The sequence below is a fragment of the Chiloscyllium plagiosum genome, chromosome 7, assembly GCF_004010195.1.
Source record: "Chiloscyllium plagiosum isolate BGI_BamShark_2017 chromosome 7, ASM401019v2, whole genome shotgun sequence".
Taxonomy (NCBI): Eukaryota; Metazoa; Chordata; class Chondrichthyes; order Orectolobiformes; family Hemiscylliidae; genus Chiloscyllium; species Chiloscyllium plagiosum.
The window spans coordinates 81,562,075-81,583,806 of record NC_057716.1 but is presented as its reverse complement, the minus strand read 5'-3'; the positions used below and the strand labels follow the sequence as shown (position 1 = coordinate 81,583,806).

Genomic DNA, 21,732 nt, shown 5'->3' with positions numbered 1-21,732 from the left:
TGTACAAAGTTCAGGTAGGCGAGGTGGCCTGAACAAGCACGTGGACCACGTGAAACCTGCAAGTGGGTCAGGAGCAAAACATAGCCGGCCCCTCAGAACAGCCAAAAGGCTGAGATGGACATGGCAGTAATTGTAGCCTTGACGCCTTTACCACCTGAAGAAAAGATGCATTTCTTCAAAAGATGCTGCAGATGCAAGAGCCAGCTTTGGTCTGGAACACTCCGCCCACATCTGAGGCTGAACTGGAGGAATTGGACAAGGTGCAAAAATGTCCCGGAGTGAGAAATACTTTTACTGCTACCACTAGGTCATGGAGGTGCCACTGTTGTACTGGAGTGGACAAAGTTAAAAATCACACAACACCAGGTTATAGTCCAATAAGTTTATTTGGAAGCACTAGCTTTTGAAGCACTTCTTCTCCCTCAGGAGGTCTACAGGTTCCAAATAAACCTGTTGGACGATAACCTGGTGTTGTGTGATTTTTAACTTTGCTGTAACTAGAGAGGATATTTCTGAAAAATCGTCCAGTGAAAATATATGGGTAGAAGTTACAAATAAGAAAAGAAAGATCACTTTTGTTGGGATTATACTATAGGCCCCCCATAAGTAAAAGAGAAATTGAGAAACAAACATGTGAGGAGATCTCAGATATATGTAAGCAGAATAAGATTGTAAAAATGGGGGATTTTAATTTTCTATATATTGACTAGGGCTACCATAGTATTATAGGTTTGAATGGTGAAGAATTTGTCAAATGTGTTCAAGAAAATTTTCTTTATCAATATGTGGGTGGTCTTTCTAGAGAAGGAACAAAACTAGACCTTTTAGGCAATAAGGCAGGGCAGGTGATTCAAGTAAAATTGGTGGAACACTTTGGGTCTAGCAATCATAATTGTAATAGTTTCAAAATGGTTATGGAAAAGGATATATCTTCCATAAAAGTTTTTTAAAAATTAATTGAAGTAAAGCAAAATATTTTATGGTATGAGACAAGAACTTACAAAAGTTGATTGGAGTAGACTGTTCACAGTTAAAAGGACATCTGATAAATGGGAGGCATTCAAGAATGTAATGATGAGAGTTCAGTGGCATTATGTTCCTGTTAGAGTGAAGGGTAAGGTTGGTAAGATTAAGGACCAATGGAAGAATAAAGATATTGTGGTTCTGGTTGTGAATAAAAGAGAGAGTGAGGACTGCAGATGATGGAGAGTTAGAGTTAAAAAGTGTGGTGCTGGAAAAGCACAGCAGGTTAGGAGCAGGAGAGTTGATATTTTGGGCATAAACCCTTCAGAATGTGAAGGGGGAAGGGGGCTGAGACATAAATTGGGGTGGGGCTGGGAGCAAGATGATAGGTGGATGCAGGTGGGATGTGGAAGGAAGATGGATAGGTCAAGAGGGTGGCGCTGAATTGGAGGGTTCTGGGAGGAGGTGGGGGGTGGGGTGATTTGGAAATTGGTGAAGTCAGTGTTGATGCTGTGTGGTTGGAGGGTCCTGAAGTGGAAGATGAGGCATTCTTCACCCAGTTGACGGGTGGATTTGCTTTGGTGGTGGACAAGGCCCAAGGCTTGTATATCCTTGGAGGAATAGGAGGGGGAGTTGAAGTGATTGGCCACAGGGTGGTGGGGTTCTTTGATGTTCCCTGAACCGCTTCAGGAGTTGGCATCCTGTCCTTCTGATGTCGAGGAGACCACATCGAGAGCAAAGGACTCAGTAGATTAGGTGAATACAAGAGAATCTTATTTTAGATATAGCCAGTTTGGTTCAATTGAATCTCCTATTCAATGTAAAGAGTGTAGGGACATTCTTAGAAAAGAAATCAGGAAGGCAAAGAGGATATATGAGTTAGTATTGGCGGACAAGGTTAAGGATAATTCAAACAGATTCAACAAATACCTTAAGGACCAGGGGGTAACTAGAAAGAGGGTAGGGCCTCATAAGGATCAAGAGGGTCGTCTTTGTGTTGAACACCAGGAGATGGGAGAGATACTAAATGAATATGTCATGTCAGTTTTTACTGTGGAGAAAGAAATGGAGTCTAGAGAATGCAGAGAAATAAACTTTGACATTTTAGGAACAGTTCACATTATATAAGAGGAAATTCAGGAGGTTTTAGAGAATATAAAGATGGATAAATCTCTGGGACCTGATCTGATGTATCCCAGAATGTTGTGGGAAGTAAGGGAGGAAATTGCGAGAGCCCTTGCAGAAATATTTCCATCAGCTATAACTATGGATGAGGTGCCTGAAGACTGGAGGGTTGCTAATGTACCTTAGTTTAAAAAAGGTTGTAAGGAGAAACTGGGAAACTATAGACCTGTGAGTCTGACTTTGGTTGTGGGTAAATTGTTGGACGTGATTATAAAAGATAAGATTTATGGACACTTAGAGAGGCAAAAGTTAATTAGGGATAGTTAGCATGGTTTTGTGCGAGGAAATTTACAACTCATAAACTTGATTGAGTTTTTTGAGGAAGTTACCAACAAGATTATTGACAGAGCAGTAGACATTGTTTATTTTGATTTTAGTAAAATCTTTGACAAGGTTCCGTATGGTAGATTAATTAGTAAAGTTAGGTCTCATGGGATCCAGGGTGAGCTTGCCAATTGATACATAATTGGCTTAACATGCAGGAGATAGAGTGTGATGTTGGAAGGAGGCCTGTCACTAATGGTATTCCACAGGGATCAGTCCTGGGTCCTCTTATGTTTGTCATTTATATAAATGATTTGGATGAAAACATATAGAAGGCACATTTGGTAAGTTTGGGGATGACACCCAAATTGGTAGCATTGCAGACAGTAAAGAAGATTTTCTAAGATTACAAAGGAATCTTAATCAAATGGTCAATGGGCTGAAAAATGGTAATAGAGCTCAATCTGGATAAATGAGAGATATTGTATTTTGGTACAACAAACAAGGATACGGCTTATACAATTAATGGCAGAGCTGTGGGTACTGTAGTAGAATAGAGGGACCAGGAGTGCAGGTACATAATTCTTTGAAGTTTGCATCAATATAGACAGGGTGGTTAAAAAGGCATTTGACACGCTTGCCTTCATTGCTCAGTCCTTTGAGTAGTGGAGTTACAAAGTCATGTTGAGGTTGTACACGACATTGGTGACGCCTCTTCTGGAATACTGTGCCCAGTTCTGGTTGCCTGTTATATGAAGGATATTATTAAGTTGGAGAGGATTCCAAATAAATTTACCAGGATGTTGCCAGGTTTGGAAGGTTTGAGGTACAAAGAAAGGCTTGGACATTTTTTCACTTGAATATAGGAGGTTGAGAGGTGACCTTATAGAAGCTTATAAATTCATGAGGGGTATAGTTGGGTTAATGGTAGTTTTCTTTTTCCTTAGAATGGGGGATTTCAAGACTTGGGGCATATTTTTAAGGTGAGAAGAGAGAGATTTAAAAAATAAAGGCAAATTTTTTACGCACAGGATAGTTCGCATGTGGAATGAATTTCTTGAAGACGTGATGGATGCGGGTACAATTACAACGTTTAAAAGACATTTGGATAGGTACATGAAGAGGAAAGGTTTGGACAGATATGGGCTAGGAGCAGGCAAGTGGGACTAGTTTAAGTTGGGAGTGCGTTCAGTATGGTCTGGTTGGACCGAAGGGTCTGTTTCTGTGCTGTATGACTCTATAGCTCTATAAAAAGAACAGGTCTACGTCTCTGGAATTAGGGGGATGTAGTGATTGAAACAAGGTCAGCAAGGTGGACCTCATAGAATATGAGTTTCCTGATTGGGGCTGATAATTTGGCCCAATCAGGGTGTCCTGGCGGCAGATATAAACAGGAGTGCCAGAGGTTCTGTTCACCCTGACAGCTGGCTCTGAGGAAACTGTACCAATGTCAAGTACTATGCACATGTAAATTAAGAGTGACTTGGGGATGGTATACTGACCTCTATGTCCAGCAACTCATTGCTGTACCAGGGCGGCACGGTGGCACAGTGGTTAGCACTGCTGCCTCACAGCGCCAGAGACCTGGGTTCAATTCCCGCCTCAGGTGACTGGCTGTGTGGAGTTTGCACGTTCTCCCCATGTCTGCGTGGGTTTCCTCCCACAGTCCAAAGATGTGCAGGTCAGGTGAATTGGCCACGCTAAATTGCCTGTAGTGTTAGGTAAGGGGTAAATGTAGGGGTATGGGTGGGTTGCGCTTCGGCAGGTCGGTATGGACTTGTTGGGCCAAAGGGCCTGTTTCCACACTGTAATGTAATCTAATCTAATCTAAAAGTGACTCACATCACTCAAAGAGAACCAACTTAGACAAACATCTTAAAGAATACTAGTAAGCTTAGTGAGGCAAGATAGATAAGTCTTTGATCACAAAAGTAGAGGAGCACAAGTGTTGGGAAAGAACCATCGGTTCATACTGTGTACAGGAGCAACAAGGTCTTTAGGATTCAGGATTTATGTGCACATTATTTAGCGTTTAGTATATCTCTGTTCCAGCAGCTCCTGTTCTCGGTTGATCTTCTGTATTTTAACTACTGTTGAAAAGTTACTGTTACTTGCTTATGATACCTAGATTTAGAATGGCAGGGTAACCATCTTGATCTATGTTACCATTTTTATGTTACCATTGTACAGTACACCAGTCAGTAATGGCTGACACCCTGTGTTAGCTTCCAAACAAATAAATATTGTTTAGTACTTCTATTTTTAATTTTTTTCAGTCAAGTGTCTTGTTGACCAGACATATCTGTATTAGATTTTTGTTTTTACTTCATGATATATTCCTGATGTGAATTTATCATTGCAAATCATAAGGGCCAATAATGTGACACCTACTACTTTGGAAAAGGACTGGACAGTAAATCACTAAATGTAAGAATAACAATTTGCTAACTTGAGCACAGGTGAGAATCCTTTATTGTGTACACTCTACCTTAGCCTGCCTTTACCTGTGTCATTCAGATTATTAGATTAAAGTCGCCACATTTTGAGAGGACCATAGGGCTGGTCTCTCATTGGCAGTTTAACCTAAGAGTCACCACACCTTAGAGGGGCAAGCTTGAATGGTTCGGACCTTCATGGTGACCTCAGTTGGTCCAAGAATTGAACTGATGCTATTGATGTCCCTCCACATCACAAACCAGCCATCTAGCCAACTGAGCTAACTGATGCCCTCAAGATTATTAGCGTGGGAATCTATCCTACTCCATATATTAGGCATCAGGATTCAATATTTAATGAAAAATGCTTAGGCCAAAAGGATGGTATTAATTTTGTAATACATACAGTATAAAAACAACACCATCACTTCAAAGTACTGAAACACATGAGAGAATTCCTTTCTCATTTCATTCATAGGTTCGATTTAACTATTTATTTTATTTTTCGAATTTGATAATCTTCCTTGATTATTCATACAACTAAGCCTAGACTTTCTCAGCTTTAAATAACCCCTTCAGGGTTCCAACTAAACAGTTTTGGTCTGGTATTTTCAAACTAAATCCTTACTCTAAAGTCACCTAGTTCTTAACTGTTGTGACTTATCTCCATTCTTCAGGAATTGCATTTTAACTCCAATCTGTCACTGAAAATGTAACTGAAAACAATAGCTTTCCAAGCTATGAGTTTTTCCCCAAACAAAAGAAGTACATGATCTTCTAGTAGAAAGCAAGCTAATGCTCTTCTGTGTTTACTCTGACTACCCATAAAATGCCACAAATTCAAAGCAAATTCTCATTCATCACTCCAGGGACTTTCTCATACTAGTCCAAAAGAAACCTAGAAATACTGACAAGTGAACCATTAATTTATAGTTCTTTTTATTGACTGGTTAACCTGACATGGGTAGTATGAAAATGCTGGAGTCCATTGTAAAAGATTTAATAGCAGAGTATTTGGAAAACAGATATAGGATTAGACAGAGTCAGCTTAGATTTATAAAAGTGAAATCGTGCTTGACAAATCTACTGTAATTTTTTTAAAGATGTAACTTGTAGAGTTAGTAGCAAATGGTTGTGGCTTGCATGGATATCAGAAGGCTTTCAATAAGATCCCGGATTAAAGATTAACTTGTAAAATTGAAGTGCATTGAATAGGATACTATGCTGATCTGAATGACAGACAGAACACAAACAGTAGGAATAAATGGGTCATTTTCCAATTGGCAGACAGTGACTAGTGACTGCGAGCAGAAGTGCTTTGACCCCAGCTATTCACAATGTATATATAATGGTTTAGATGTGGGAGAACTAAATGTAATATCTCCAAACTTGCAGACGATATAAAGCTTAGCTGAAGGGTGAACTGTGAGGAGGATGCAAGGATGCTTCAGTGTGATTTGAACAAATTAAGTGGGGAAATGCATGGCAGATTAAGTATAAGTGAATAAATGAGAGGTTATCCACTTTGGTAGTAAAAATAGGAAGGCAGATTATTATTTGAATGGTGGTAGTTTGGGAAAGGGGAACATGGATGTTCTTGTATGCAGATTGCTGAAAGTAAGCATGCAGATGCAGAAGCAGTGAAGAAGGCAACTGGTATGCTGACCTTCATAGCAAGAGGATTCACTACAGAAGCAGAGGTGTCCTGTTGCAATTGTCCAGAGCCCTGGTGAGACGACAACTCTAGTATTGCATGAAGTTTTGGTCTCCTTGTCTGAGGAAAGATGTTCTGGATGTGGTAGGAGTGCAACAAAGGATTACTAGATTGATTCCTGGGATGGCAGGACTAACATACAAAGAGAGACCTGGTTAGTTGGAACTATATTCACTGGAATTTACAAGAGAGGGATCTCATAGAATTTATTAAAATTCTAACAAGAATAGACAGGTAAATGCAAGAAAGACGTTCTTGATGACTGGGAGACCAGAACCAGAGGTACAGTCTAAGGATATGCAGGAGGCCATTTTGGGCTGAGTTGAGGAGAGATTTATTTTCTCAGAATGGTGAAAGTGTGGAATTCTCTATCGCAGAAAGCATTTAAGGCCAAAGCATTGAATGTTTTCAACAAGAAATTAAGCATGGTTCTTGGGGCTTAAGGTTTCAAAGAGAATGGGGAGAAGGCGGGAACAGGGTACTTTGTTGGATGATCAACTTTGATCATGTTAAATGAAGTCAAGAATCACACGACGCCAGAATATAGTCCAACAGGTTTATCTGAAACTGCAAGCTTTCAGAGCCCTCACTCCTCCGAAAGCTTTGTCCATCCCAGTCCAACACCGGCACCTCCACATCATATTAAATGACAAATGACAGACTCCAAGAGCTGAATGGACTACTCCTGCTCCTATTTCCTATCTTTGTATAAATCATCTTACATACAAGGCCAATGGCAATGGTAATCAATCTGAAGAGACCCTATTTCAAGTGGAATGTTTGTCAACTATCAAATCATATATATTAGGTTTTGCTGTTTTAGTTGTCAATGTGGTGATCTGAACATGATTGCATTTAAGGTGTTCAGTGTCTGAAATGAGGAGAGATCTTTAGAGATGACAAATTTAAACCAAGGTAACTAATGTATTATTTTGTCACACTATCCCAAAACCAACATTAGATCCATTGTTGTCAAACTGTGATACTTTCTGTGTTCAAATCTGACTATTAGAAACCATTTTAAATATAAGCCCCGCATTCAAGAAAAAAGTGTAAATTTTTCACTCTATCATTTGGACTAGATTTAGATGAAAAAGCCTGCCACCCATGACTCCTCCCCAAACCACAAATATCAGTAGGGTCAGGGGTGGAGGCTGTGAGTGGGCTCATTTGAAAAGAGCAGTGTGTTAACATTACGCACGGGGATCCAAGATGGCGGCATCCTGATAGGATCACGTTTGCAAGGCTCCGCACTGCAACACCGACCTGACAGAGCCAGAACCCATCCAAAACACTTTACTATGTGTAAAAACACAGTAAAGGAGCTGGAAACCTGAAAAATCTTACTTACCTTTGTCCTTGCAGCTGGAGAATGCCGAAGAAAGGAAGAAGCTCGCCCAAGGCCGGGGCCGCAGCCTAGCCCTCTGAGGCAGCGGGCTTGCTTACTCACCAGACCCTGTTTGAGGAGCTGATCAAATCTCATGAGGTCCCAGGGAGGCAGATCCAGGAAAAACATTGAAGAGAAGATGACTCCTGAATCTGCTATGCTGCAAGACCTGGGAAAAGAACCGATGAGCTTGAGCTCTGGGCTGAAGGGTAGAGGCATAGACTGACTCCTCCAAGAACCGGATTGAAGCCCTGGAAACACAGGTCCAGGGTCTATTGGATCTGGTAGACAATCTCGAAAACGGCAGCAGAAGAAAGAACCTGCTCATTGTTGGCACACTGGAGGGGACAGAAGGTAAACGTCCAGTGGATTTCTTCGAGAAGTGGTTCCCGGGGTCCCTTGGTTTGGAGAAAAGAGCCTACCGGATCGCGGCACAAAAGGCAGGTGCAGGTCAGCACTGACGCCCTGTCCTGGTAAGATTCCATCATTATAAAGACAAGCAGAGGGTCATGGAAGCCTCTAAAACCCAGGGGAGAGACCCGATGGCGTTGGTATGTTGCGACTCCAGGGTAATGTTTTTTTCAAGAACTCTTGGTGGCAGTGGTCCAGAAAAGAAAGTCCTATGATGGCGTCAAAAGGAGATTGAGAGAGCTTGGGATCCAGTATGCCTTAAGATATCCAGCAGTGCTTTGGATCAATCATAATGGATTCATACTTTTGTTCGACTCGTCAGAGAAAACAAAGAACTTTGTGGCCACTTTGACATAAGTCGAACGGCCGAATAGACATAGAGGACAGAACTGTTCGGGTTTGCTCTTCTTTAAAAAGGACTTGGTGGAGTCTCCTTTCTTATAATCAGTTGCGTGAAATGATGTCTGGGATGGATAGAGTATTTATTTTTAATTTCTAAGTTATGTTAAGGGATGGGTGATATATTTATTTTTAGTTTACTTGTCTATAGTATTAGATATTAGATTAGATTATTTACAGTGTGGAAACAGGCCCTTCGGCCCAACAAGTCCACACCGACCCGCCGAAGCGCAACCCACCCAGACCCATTCCCCTACATTTCACCCCTTCACCTAACACTATGGGCAATTTAGCATGGCCAATTCACCTAACCTTTACATTTTTTGGACTGTGGGAGGAAACCGGAGCACCCGGAGGAAACCCACGCAGACACAGGGAGAATGTGCAAACTCCACACAGTCAGTCGCCTGAGGCGGGAATTGAACCCGGGTCTCTGGCACTGTGAGGCAACAGTGCTAACCACTGTGCCACCGTGCTGCCCACAAAATAACTTTGCTCTTGGGATTTTTCTTTTCTCTCTACCAGGTGGTCGGTGGATGTGGTGCAATCCTTGCTGGTAGCAGCTGAGAGGGCAGTTGGGATGGTTAGTAGGGTTGTAGGATGTCTTGGTAACCCTTTGAAAGGGGGGGGGGTAAATTCCTCCAATCAGTGCCTTTGATGATTTTTGTTTGTTTTTCTGTTTTTGCTGTATATAGTTTTTATGAGTTTTGTAGATCTGTTAGATGTAGTTTTTTTTTAGTCTTGTGTGGGTTTTGTGGATTCTTTTGCATTAAATCTCAGTGATCCATAGTTTAGGTTCCTCCTCTCTGGAGTCTAGGTGGTGCTGTGGAAGGTTATAGCTAAGGATGTGTTTAAGTGGTGCGCTTGGAATATTAAGGGGAGTCATTTGCCTGTCAAGAGGAAGAAGGTACTTTCCAGCCTTAAAAGGGAGAGAGTGGATGTGCTTTATTACAAGAACCACACTTGGGTGATGCAGAGCATTTGAAGTTGCAACAAAAAGGGTATGACAGTTTATTTCTCATCTTTCAATGAGAGGAGTAGAGGGTTGGCCATTTTGGTTGGAAAGAATCTCCCATTTAAGTTATTAGAGTGCATGAAAGATACTCATGGGAGATTTGTAATCCTTAAAGCTTTGATACATAGGGAAAAATATGGGATATTAAATGCTTACTGTCCCCTGGCCCACCACCTTAAATTCTTGACAAATGCACTTTCTAGACTGGTTAACCTTGCATCTCAACATATTATCGTAGGAGGGGATTTCAGCTGTCTCATAGATCCTACGGTAGACAGATTGCCCAACGGCCCACCGATATCTTCTTTGCGATCTAAACAATTACGGGATTTGTGTGCTGAATTGGGGTTGATAGATGTTTGGAAGCTCCTTCACCCTATTAGCAGGAACTTCACGTTCTTCTCAAACCCACATAAATGCCATACCAGGATTGATCTTTCTCTGACCCCCGCAGCACATCTGGGTTCGGTTGCGTCATGTACAATTGGCAATATCACTATTTCCGATCACAGTTGAAAATGTGTTGCTGGAAAAGCGCAGCAGGTCAGACAGCATCCAAGGAACAGGAGAATCGACGTATGCCCGAAACGTCGATTCTCCTGTTCCTTGAATGCTGCCTGACCTGTTGCGCTTTTCCAGCAACACATTTTCAGCTCTGATCTCCAGCATCTGCAGTCCTCACTGTCTCCTCCTATTTCCGATCACTCCCCAGTGTATTTAATGGTTGAGAGTAAGGGTACAGTGGTAGGCTCGAGGCACTAGTGACTGACTGGACCCCTTCATCCTTAAGGATAGCAAGTTTATTGAATTCTTTTTTTTAAATGACTTCAAGCTTTCTTAGATATTAATTCAGGCTCGACCTTTAGCCCATCCATTCTTTGGGAAATAGCTAAAGCCAATGCTAGGGGTGAATTTATTATTCACCCAATAAGAAGCAACAGACTGGTGAGCAGCAACACTTGATCGCGATGCATCTGAAAGTAGCTGAAAAGGCATACTTTGACAGGCCCTCACTAGTTAAACTGCAGAGGATCACGGTGCTCTGGTCTACACTGAACTCCAGGTTCTCACGGACAGCCAAGAGGGAGCTTACATTTGCATGTCAAAGGCTGTTTGAGCATGGGGATAAGCCAGGCAAGTACCTAGCATATCTTGCTAGGAAAAGGAGTGCCCCCCCAAGCCGTAATGGAAGACAGTGGAAATTTGACTTGCAATTCTAAAAGGATTAATGCAGCATTCTGGAAATTTTACGCTGAATTATACCATTCTGAAAGCTGTGAGAGTGGGTGGGCTAGGATGGAGTCCTTTATTAAGAATTTGGGCCTTCCAGCAGTGACGCCTGAACAAGAGTTGTCAGAGCAAAAGGTGCAGGAGGCTGTCAGACAGCTCCAGAATAGGAAGGCTCCTGGTCCTGACAGGCTCCCCAGTGAGATCTATAAAGAATTTGTAGGTATATTGTCAGAGCCGATGCTTAGTATGTTTAACGACTCACATAGTCGTGGCCTCCTCCCACCATCTCTAAGAGAGGCGAACATCTCTCTCTCATCTCTCTCATTTTTAAAAAAAAGGGCAGGCCCCAGAGGATTGTGCTTCCGATAGACTCATTTCACTTCTGAATGTTGACTTCAAAATTCTATCCATGACTCTGGCATTAAGGCTAGAAACGATTTGAAACAATACTTGTTGGGAAGATGGTGTTATGAGGTAGCGCAATTAGGTTCAAACTTTCTATGGAACACCTCCAAGTTCCACCATTGATGAAGCTGTAAAAAACTTTTTAAAGGCTGAAGAATCGTCACAAATCGATGGATAATGTCAGGAGGTAACTTAACATCATCCAAGTATGTCAACAGCAATCGATACAGGGATTGGTGATCTCCTTAGATGCGGAAAGGTCATTTGACAGGGTCGGGTGGCCATATCTTTTTCATGCTTTCAAGCGGTTTGACCTGGGAGAGACTTTCATTAAGTGAGTGGAAGCTTTGTATAGTGATCCTCTTGCTGTGGTCCTCGCCAATGGTGTACGGTCAAGCAATTTTAATATTTGTAGGGCCAGTCGACAGGGCTGTCCCTTGTTACCACTGCTTTTCACATTGGTGATCAAACGGCTGGCAAAGGCAATATGCAGGGATCCCAATATAATAACTCCAGAAGTGGGGACGAAGTCACATAAGATCTCACTGCATGCGGATGATGTTCTTATTGTCTTATCAAAACCCAACAGTTTCAGTGCCACATCTGATACAATGCATCAATCTGTTTGGTGGCTTCTCGGGTTATAAGATCAATTTTGCAAAGTCAGAGGCCATGCCCATGGGTTGTCTCCTGAAAGTGCCTGATCCTGAGGGCGGATCTCAGTGCCCCTTTAGATGGTCGCAGGAGGGCTTTCTCTACTTAGGTATATTTATTACTCCCATTTTTGATCAGCTATTTAAAGCCAGTTTTGCCCATTTATTTGACAGAATCAAGCAGGACCTTTGTAGATGGGAGGTGCTTCTGATCTCTTGAACGTTGAGATCGCTTGTGAAATATGGGAGGATATCTGGGAAAATGCAAGAAAAATCTCGATTTGCAGCAGGACACACAACGTGCAATTGAAGATTCTCCTCAGGGTCCATCTGGCCCCTGACTGCCTTGCTAAATTTAAAGCGGGAGCATCTTCAATGTGTCCTAAATGAAAAGTGAGCATGGGCACGCTTACTCATTGTCTTTGGTCCTGCCACAGACTGCGGGCATACTGGAGTGTTGTGGTAAGTGAAATAGAGAAGGCCTTGGGGACGGAGGTGGAGATGGACCTGGTATCTCCTCTTCTTGGCTTTATTCATTCTCTTTCATTAGATGCACAGAAGAAAAGCCTTTTCAGCATCCTCACTTTTTGTGCCAGGAAGAATTTTCTATTAGGGTGGGACAATCCCCCGGGGTTGGCTGGTTGGCGTAAGCTAGTCATGGAGCACACCCCTTGGACTGTCTGATGAGTTTGGTGCACCATAAAACTGAGAATTTCTATAAGACATGGAGGCCCTTTTTGAACTATCTGGGTACAGATTGTCCGCCATACTAATAAGAGCCTTTATATAGCCATGGCAATTCTATGTAATGTGTTTGGTGTCCAGAGGGGAGGAACTACGAACATATGAATATGTATAAACTTATGCGCTTGATGATCGAGGGCTATTGATTTGCTTTGCTGAGCTGTGTTATGGTTGTTATCATTATTATCATTAAGATTTTCCTTTTTTGCTTAGTTATTAGTATTTATTTATGTAATTAGCAGTTTTTTAAAAAATTGGTTTGAATTGTTTGGTTTTGTATTTGTAATATTCAAAAGAAAAAAGTTTCTTTTTAATAAAAATACATTTTTAAAAAATTATGTGCAATCCTATCTATTGAAAAGAGCCTAAAGTTTTTGATTTGATGGCATTGTTAACTTGATTTTTCCCAATCTTTTACAGCAGTGATTTAAGATAAATTTTATCTATCTGCTGTTAAGATGTAAGCGGCATGTGAAATGTTACAAAATAAATCAAAACTAATTCTCCATTGGTAGCTATTTGGACTATCTACTTATCAAATTTGGTAGCTCATGTAACCTTTTTATATCCAAAGACTGTTCAGTCATGCTGTTCTCCTTGGCAGTACATCTGAGCACTGTAATGAACTCCACATGGTAAACACATGAACTAGTTCAGCTTAAGTTTAATTACTGCAATAGCAGAATTATGCTTCAACTTTTGCTCTGAACCCCATGTCTTCCATATGAGTGAACATGTAGCCAAATGGGCTTCTAAATTTTAGAATGTTATTGTCTTGAGATTACTGTCATAATGAAAATGTTAACAGCTGATAAAGGCCTTTGATGAAGTAAATAAAAAGAAAAAAAGAAAACTCCACATTTATAGGACTTTTCAGGACCACCAGATGTCTCAAAGCATTATATGGCTAATGAAGTACCTTTCAAGTGTAGTCACTGTTGAAATGTGGGAAAGCAGTTCAATTTGCATACAACAAACTGCATTGTGATAATGACTGGATAGTTTTTTTGTGTGATGTTGATTGAAGGATAAATGTTGGCTAGCAGAACAGAGATTACACCCTCCCTTGCTCTTCTTTAATGGGATCTTTAAACTCCACTTGAGCAGGCAAATGCCTTGGTTTAACACCTTATCAATGGAAATTACAACAGTCCCTGGTGCTGCACTGGAGTATCATTATTTTTAAAGGAAAGTACAAATAGTAGTCTTATCTACTGCAATTCTGGGACTCCTGGTTCCGTCCACATTTGCTCCTATCTCCTTATTTAAAAGCCTGACAAACTGTCATCACTTGCCCTTTTGCATTCTCCTTCTTAACCATCTGTTTTTCCCTTTTCTCCAATTCAGTGTTCCTTCTGTTCCAAATGTGAAGTGCTTTGAGGTATCTTGATGTACACAAACAACATTGTAGGAGTAAAGTTGTTATAATAAATAGGTCATTACATATAGAAGCTAGACCTGTTAAATCACAAGTTATTGCTTATGATAAAATAACTTAAATTGAAACTTTCACATTCCTGGACATTCAAAAGTACTTCACGGTGAATAAGGTACTTTTGAAGTACTTTCATTATGTGGAGAAGTACTGCCACCGGAGATGCACCAGTTAAATTGTTGCAATGATGGTCGAGGGATAAACAATAGCCAGAACACCAAAATGACTACCCTATTTTTCTTTGACTGTTGCCATAGTATAGTTTATGTCTCCTTTAGAAAGCCAGATGGGGCCTCATCTAAAACACTATACATTTCACAATGCATTCCTCCTTGAAGTGTCAGCATAGATTATCTGCTTTAGCCTCAGGAGTGGAATCCACACATTTCTGATTAGCATGAATGTTACCACTGAACTAAGTCTGACACTTTCAAACCTTGATTGGTCTATTGTAATTGGGGCTGGCACTCAGAGATGCCTTCACAATCATGGACAGTGTACAAATAAGGTTAACAACCAAAATGGGGGATTATTGATGTGAGGAAAGGTTAAAAAAAAGTGCTCAACAGTGAGTTCTTCATTTTCTTTGTGCGAATATAGATTTTGAAGTATTTTAAAATGAGTTAGAAAAGAATTATGGAAATTGATTTAGAACCAGTGAAGGTTGATAAACAATGGAATGACATCACCTAGCCATTCCTGATGAAGAGACAAATGTTGTATCTCTTGCATTTGCATGAAAGAGGGCTTGGAAAAGAGAGAGAGGACATTTTTGCTTGGTAAAGAGAGAGTGGACATAGATAGCTCCTCTTCTCATTTAAAATTGGGCCACAGAATCTTTTATATTCATCTTCAAGGCTGTGCAGAGATTCAGCCTATTGTCTCCACAAGATGACACTTCTAGTAGTGCAGTACTCCCTCACTGCTGCATTGGAGTGTCAGCTTTGATATTTATGCTCAAGTCCTGGAGTAGGATTTTTTGTTGACTTGAGCACACAAACTTGTGGCTCAGAGCAAAGTGCTGCCAACTTAGTCAAGGTTGACAATTGTTCAGAAATTTTAAAAGCAGCAAAGAGAGTCAATGTTCACGGCATTATTTGAATAACATGCCTTTTTCAAACAAATCATGTGCCACAAGATCATATTCAGTTTGTTTTTTTAACTCAGGAGGTGTCTGTGTTTTCTTCTGTCCCTAAATGTTTAGTGCAACCTCAAATGAGTAAAAGGGTTGCCAGATTATCCCACCCACCACTGAGAAAAGATGGCGAATAAAAAGAATCTCTTTATTGTAAGCTTCCAGTTTCAGCTGTCCGGATCCAGGTGGAAATGCACAGTCACATCTCCATTGTCACTGCCTCTGCTGTTCCAATGCAAACTTGCCATTGAGAAGCAATCTGTTGTAAAATCTTCTTTACCTCTATTTTACCTCATGAATAACCACAAGGCACAAAACATGAACCTAACGCTATAAATGACCCGTGTACAATGAATGGTTTAGCTTCTTGAAGAACCACGGATGAAGACGAGCAGAAGTTATAATCTGAGCTCCTCTCTCTAACTAGAGCAATACAGCAGTATTTTGTGTTTTTGTGTAGATATTTCCTTTTCTTTAAAACTTTATTCCTAAAACATCAGTGTTGTTACCCGGCTGTAGAACTAAGAAAATTTTTACCAAAGGCTTTTATACAACTGCAGTCAGTACCATTATGCTTACACCAACAGGAATTCATTTTGTAGGGTAGAGTAAATCCATTGTTTTCCTTTCCTAAATTGACGTACAATATTACCAATAGGCAATAAAAAAACAAACAAACTGCAGATGCTGTAATCAGAAGCATATTCAAATTGCTGGAAAAGCTCAGCAGGTCTGGCAGATCTGTGGAGACAAATCAGAGTTAATATTTCGGATCAAGTAGCCCTTCCTCACATGGGAAGGGTCGCTCGACCTGAAACTTTAACCCTGATTTCTCTCCACAGATTCTGCCAGACCTGCTGAGCTTTTCCAGTAACTTTGATTATTTCCAATAAGCTACTGTTTTGAACAGAGCCTAGGTTAGTGTTTCTGGAAAAGCACAGCAGGTCAGGCAGAATCTGAGGAACAGGAAAATTCATTCCTGAAGAAGGGCTTTTTCCCAAAACGTCGATTTTCCTGCTCCTCAGATGCTGCCTGACCTGCTGTGCTTTTCCAGCACTGTGCTTTTCCAGCACCACTCTAATCTAGGCTCTGATTTCCAGCATCTGCAGACCTCACTTTTGGAGGTAAAAACAATGACTGCAGATGCTGGAAACCAGATTCTGGATTAGTGGTGCTGGAAGAGCACAGCAGTTCAGGCAGCATCCAAGGAGCTTCGAAATCGACGTTTCAGGCAAAAGCCCTTCATCAGGAATAAAGTACTACCTTTATTCCTGATGAAGGGCTTTTGCCCGAAACGTCGATTTCGAAGCTCCTTGGATGCTGCCTGAACTCCAGTCCTCAATTTTGCCTACTGTTTTGAACAGTTCTGGCAAAATTAGCCAAAACTTGGGTCACATCCTCAGAATCTGTGCACGAAACAGAGCAGACGTGCTGTTTCGCTACAAGTGCAGCAGAATTCAAGCCAGGTACACTCAGCTAGTTGAGTTAGTCAGAAGAACCGGTGACCATAATAGTTTGAAGTCAGCAATTTGTAACCATGCCACTGAGTTCTAGTATTGTGTGCATTTAAGTTTGAGGCTTTTCATTTTCATTAAATTGTCTTTATGTAAAAGAGCAGCATTGATGGAAAAGTGCAATGTAGTAAGTGCAGGTTTATTTTTTTCTAAGCACACTGTTGAGTACTTTATTATATGGAGATGTAAAAGGAAATTTCTTTGTCCTTTAAAAAAGTTTCTGTTCTTTCGTATAGGTTGACTTGGCCCGCTTTTCCTGGGTAGTTCTTCGTGGCAAATTCAGGTCTCTGCTCGCAGCAGAAGCTGGAGAAGATTTGTGACAGATGGGTTTAAGTCACAAACTTGCAGCCTTAGGCAGAATCTGTGGAAGTTTCCAGAGTGTGCCCATATTTACCTGATCAGAGAGAAAGAAAATCTGCAGAGGAAGCTGAGCCTGGCTGCTTGTCATAGCTGACACAGAGCCATCTGCCACAAACCTGTGGCGGCTTTAGATCTTCGATCCCTGCCACCACCCAACCCAAATTAAATACAGATTCATAGCAAAGTTACGATGGTTACACATGTCCCTGTTTCACATGCAGGAGACTATCTGTTCAAAAATATGTGGCCTGTTGTGTAACCACACTCATGTATCCCATATGTGGTGCCACATTGAATTTCCGGTCGAATCTGTTTTTATCCTTTGTACTGTATGACATGGTGCCTAAATACTTTCTTCTTGTGGACTTGATGGCAGCCAAGTTGCAGCTTCAAAAGCTCACACTTGGCTGTGTTTATACCTAGGTTGCCAGGTTATCGCTCGAGTCCTGTCATGTCCTCAAAGGGCCACAGGGTCTGAAAGGAGGATCAGAGTGCTAGCGGACTAATCGGGCAACCATCCATGAATTGTTTTCAGGCAAAGATTGCTTCTGTCTTTTTTTATTGTGAATTAATCAGTGTGCTGCAAGGATTCTTTAGCAAAGGTATTAATAAGAAGTCTGGCAGGTATTCCCTTGATTCACAGTGTTGCATTTGCAATTAATTAATTTTAGGGAAGGCTAAAAGATAAACAGCTGCAATTCAAACTAGCATTGAGAATATGTTGTGTGGTGCCATCTATTTGATGCACTGTAAACAGGGATGTTTTCTTCCCTCTCCGTGTGCAGACAGCAGGCACTATCAAAATCTACCTCCAACAAACTGTTTCCTAACTGATTATAGCTGTAAGCAGTTGCAAATTCGAGTATTTGAATGAAAAGCACAATTAAAGAGTAACATTTGCTGGCATAAATACTAAATAAATGTCCAGAAATATTCAGCATTGGTATTGCAGTATTAATTAACACTTGCCCAAAAGATTGGCAAATTGAGCCCTTTTACTTCTCGAATACCTCACAGCTATGTCACGATGCAAAGGATTTTTTTAAAATCATGCAGTAGTGCTGTTTGGGGTCATAGCTTTCTTCTCAGCATCTCTTCAGTGATACTGTATCTCTGTCGCTTACAGCAATGTTTTTTTGGCTTTTTAGATAGACTTGGCTTTTTACTCTGGAACGCTGATGGTATGACACCAGGCCAGGAAAATATAAGCAGCAGTAAAAAAAAACTTGGCGAGATAGGACACAATGAATCTCTAGTTTATGTACTTAATTTTAAGAAAAATGTTTCATGAGTAATGTTGTTTGTTAGGAGCAGAATGTGCTTAACTGTGGCATTAATAGACTTCGCAGAGGTTACTCAGGCCCCTGGGTACATCACAAAACTGTCCTCCTACACGATAGAGCGTGCAGCTGCAATTTAGCCCCAGGCACACCTACCCACAGTCACTATCTAATGCATTTTACATTTGTGCAGATGAAAAAGAGGAGGACTTTGCACTCTTTGTTCCTTTGTACCTCACATCAGCTGCCACATGGAAACTGTAGTGTAGGTTTTTCTTTGTCTTTAATCTGTAATTAGGAATTCTGTGTATAGTCTCTTCATTGTGGTTGCCGTCGGAGTTGACAAATATTACTAAGGCATCATGGTAGTCAAGTATAAGGAAAAGAATAATACATTATACCAGTGCTGGGAAGTTTTGGGAGGAGCATTCATTGTTCCCAAATTCAATTCTCACTTGAATGAATCCCCATGTCTGCAAGAATATAAACATGGAAAGGATACACATGTTCAAGACAAGTAAAGAAGAACAAGGAATATAGGAAATAATCTTCAGGAATAATTTCTTTCACCTGGTTATGACATCAAAACAAGAAGACATTAATGCAATTTTTTCATCATGACTGAAAATGTCAGACTGATTCAGATGTGCACGTTTGCAGTGCGAAGAATGCCCACCCCAAATCACAGTGGCAAGCTTTGTAAATAAAAAAAACCTATGGTGGTGACTGCTTCTAAGTCAATAGTGATGAGTTTGATATAATTAACTCTTGATGGGCTGTCAAGTAATTGTGGAGTGAATGTAGAAAATGTTAAATAGCTACTCAAGTTAATAGGATTTGTTCTCTTTAATAAAATGTTCCATGCTAGCCTGAAGTTTAAGACCTGCTGCAAATATTTACATTATATCTGTTGATATAGTTATTGCTTTATAGTTATTGTTTTATTTTTAAATGTGAAATTAGTTGGCTTGCAAGATTAAATTTTTTGAAATAAAAACATTTGAAAACCTGTCAATGAATGTTGTATTTTTAAAAATTCAATACAGTTTACACCGTGTTCAATGAATTACAATGCACCACTTTCTGAAACTGTTTACAGAATAATTGTATTTCTGGTTAGAAATACATCTTTGGATTACTATAGCATTTGCAATAAACTCCACAACTTAAATTCTGTGATTGAAAAGTATTAATCAGATCATATGATTGAGCCAGCACACTACTTCCATCAATCAAATCAGTTTTGTTGCACCCTTTGTTCTCTGTGTAACAGGCCTCAATCTAGGGATCCTTTGTGTTTGGTTTATAAAGTTACATTACAAAAGGGTTTTAAGATTTCCCTGCCGTCTTTTCTTTAACGGGACCTTTTGATCCTAAACCTGCTGTGGCTAGTGAAATCCTCACCCATTCTTTAGCGTCGCACATCATTGGAATTTGAATAGACCTACCTGAAAGTCTTAACTTTCCACACAGCGTTAGTTGTTCTCCAGTTCAGTCTATTGTTCCTGTGGACAGAAGGGGGTCTCGGGGCACTTTTTGTCCATCTTTTGAGTGGCCAAAGGTGCTTTCTATGTGAGTTATATTCCCCTGGAAATAAATAACCAGGAAGAAAGAAATCCATATACCTCATTTCCTGCTTTCCATGTTTAGAGCTGAAGAGCAGGAGGTCATCTTAACACACCAGTATACCTTAATACCTTTAGACATTGGATGCATAGAAACCCGCTGAATGACTCCCTAAACTTTCATTGTGTGCACCAACCCCTACTGTGCTGTGTTACAAATCACACTGACAAAGGAGCGTTCACTCCATTCCCTATACCTTGATTGAATTTTTTAAAATTTACAGAAGAATTCCTTTATTTCCATACCAGTAATTCTTTTTGGATCTTACCCATAAAGATCCAATATAAAAGTTCAACAACATTTAGAATTTGTTATATGCAAACTGCAACTTTTTGAATCAATGAGCAAAATTAGAACAATAACAATATATGCACATTGCCTACATTGAGATAAAGCAGAGAGAACAATAAAGTGTTAGTTCATTGGATTATAATCTGTGAATTGGTTTATACATTAAAATGCCCCTTGCAAAGTTATTTTACAGCTGTGCTCCATAATTCTACAGTATAATAATTACGCCATTTGTTTTTGAGGTTTAGTGTTCTTAGTTTGGCTTTCAATGCTTGAAATGGCAAGAGTCAAGCTTGCTATTGGAGTGAATATTTTTTGATAGCGACTGTGATAGTCGAGGTCCTTGGACAACAGAGAATTCCACCTGATAAGCAGAAAAAGTTGATAAAGGTGAATCACTCTTCTATAAGAACTGCTTCTGTCAACTAGTAACTGAATAATATGCATACCCAGTTTTCAATAAGTATACTGAATATCATTATGTTCTCGTAATTAAAGGATGTGGAAAATGAGTAAAATATAATGAGGAATAGGAAATAATAATGTTTTGGAAAAATACATGATCCCTCACCTTTCCTGTGCTCAAACACCACAAATTCATATTTCAATGGGATCTTGTTGGCTTTCTTAAAACATAGAATAAGACAATTATTAAGACTTTCTTTACCACTGTCAAAGCATACAAACATTAAATGCAAAGACAAAGGAAGAATTACACTTTGACCATCTATAAGTGGAAATCCAATTTTCACAACCTTCCATAAATCTGTGGAAGGATTTATTATTCCTGAAATTGATCTGTTAGTTACTATGCTTTTTTCTCTTTTTTTGGAATAATTGTGTTTATATGAGGGCTGATGACATTTTTGGTGGAAATATTTAAAAGATTAATATTAAAAATAATCCTTGAAAATTAAACTACTACAAACTTTACTAACCTTATGTTCTATCTACCCTATTATTGACTTTTCAACAGAGGGAATAAAAGTGGTCAACGGTAAATCTAACAGTAGATTATCTGGATTTCCAAAAGACACTTGATAAGTTACCCCAGTATCAACTAATAAATAATGCCAGAGAATGTGGATCTGTGGGACAAGTGACAGCATAGATTGTTAGTTGGCTTCAAGATGGAAAGCAGAGTGGGAGTAAACAGTATTTATTCAGAGTGGCAGAATGTGGGGGAGTGATGCTCCAGAAGGATCTGTTCATCAATGACTGATGTTTGCAATTTATATTTACAGTTTAGACCTTAGAATCAAAAACACAATTTACAAATTTACAGG

At 40.1% G+C, this 21,732-nt stretch overlaps 1 protein-coding gene across 12 annotated transcripts in view; it reads left to right on the top strand.

Annotated features, from left to right (window-relative positions):
- gtdc1 (glycosyltransferase-like domain containing 1) overlaps positions 1 to 21,732 on the top strand; it is a 370,690-nt gene that overhangs the window by 335,812 nt on the left and 13,146 nt on the right. For 6 of the 12 annotated variants that reach the window (XM_043694114.1, XM_043694109.1, XM_043694103.1 and 3 more), the window contains one exon: positions 17,126 to 19,544. The exons of 3 other annotated variants lie outside the window; for them this stretch is intronic. In XM_043694114.1, the coding sequence (XP_043550049.1) occupies positions 17,126 to 17,209 (84 nt within the window). In that variant the 3' untranslated portion in view covers positions 17,210 to 19,544. Of the gene's footprint in view, positions 1 to 7,926; positions 8,888 to 12,235; positions 13,019 to 17,125; positions 19,545 to 21,732 lie in introns of those variants that run through there. 3 more of the 12 variants (XM_043694110.1, XM_043694113.1, XM_043694108.1) reach the window with 3 other exon arrangements.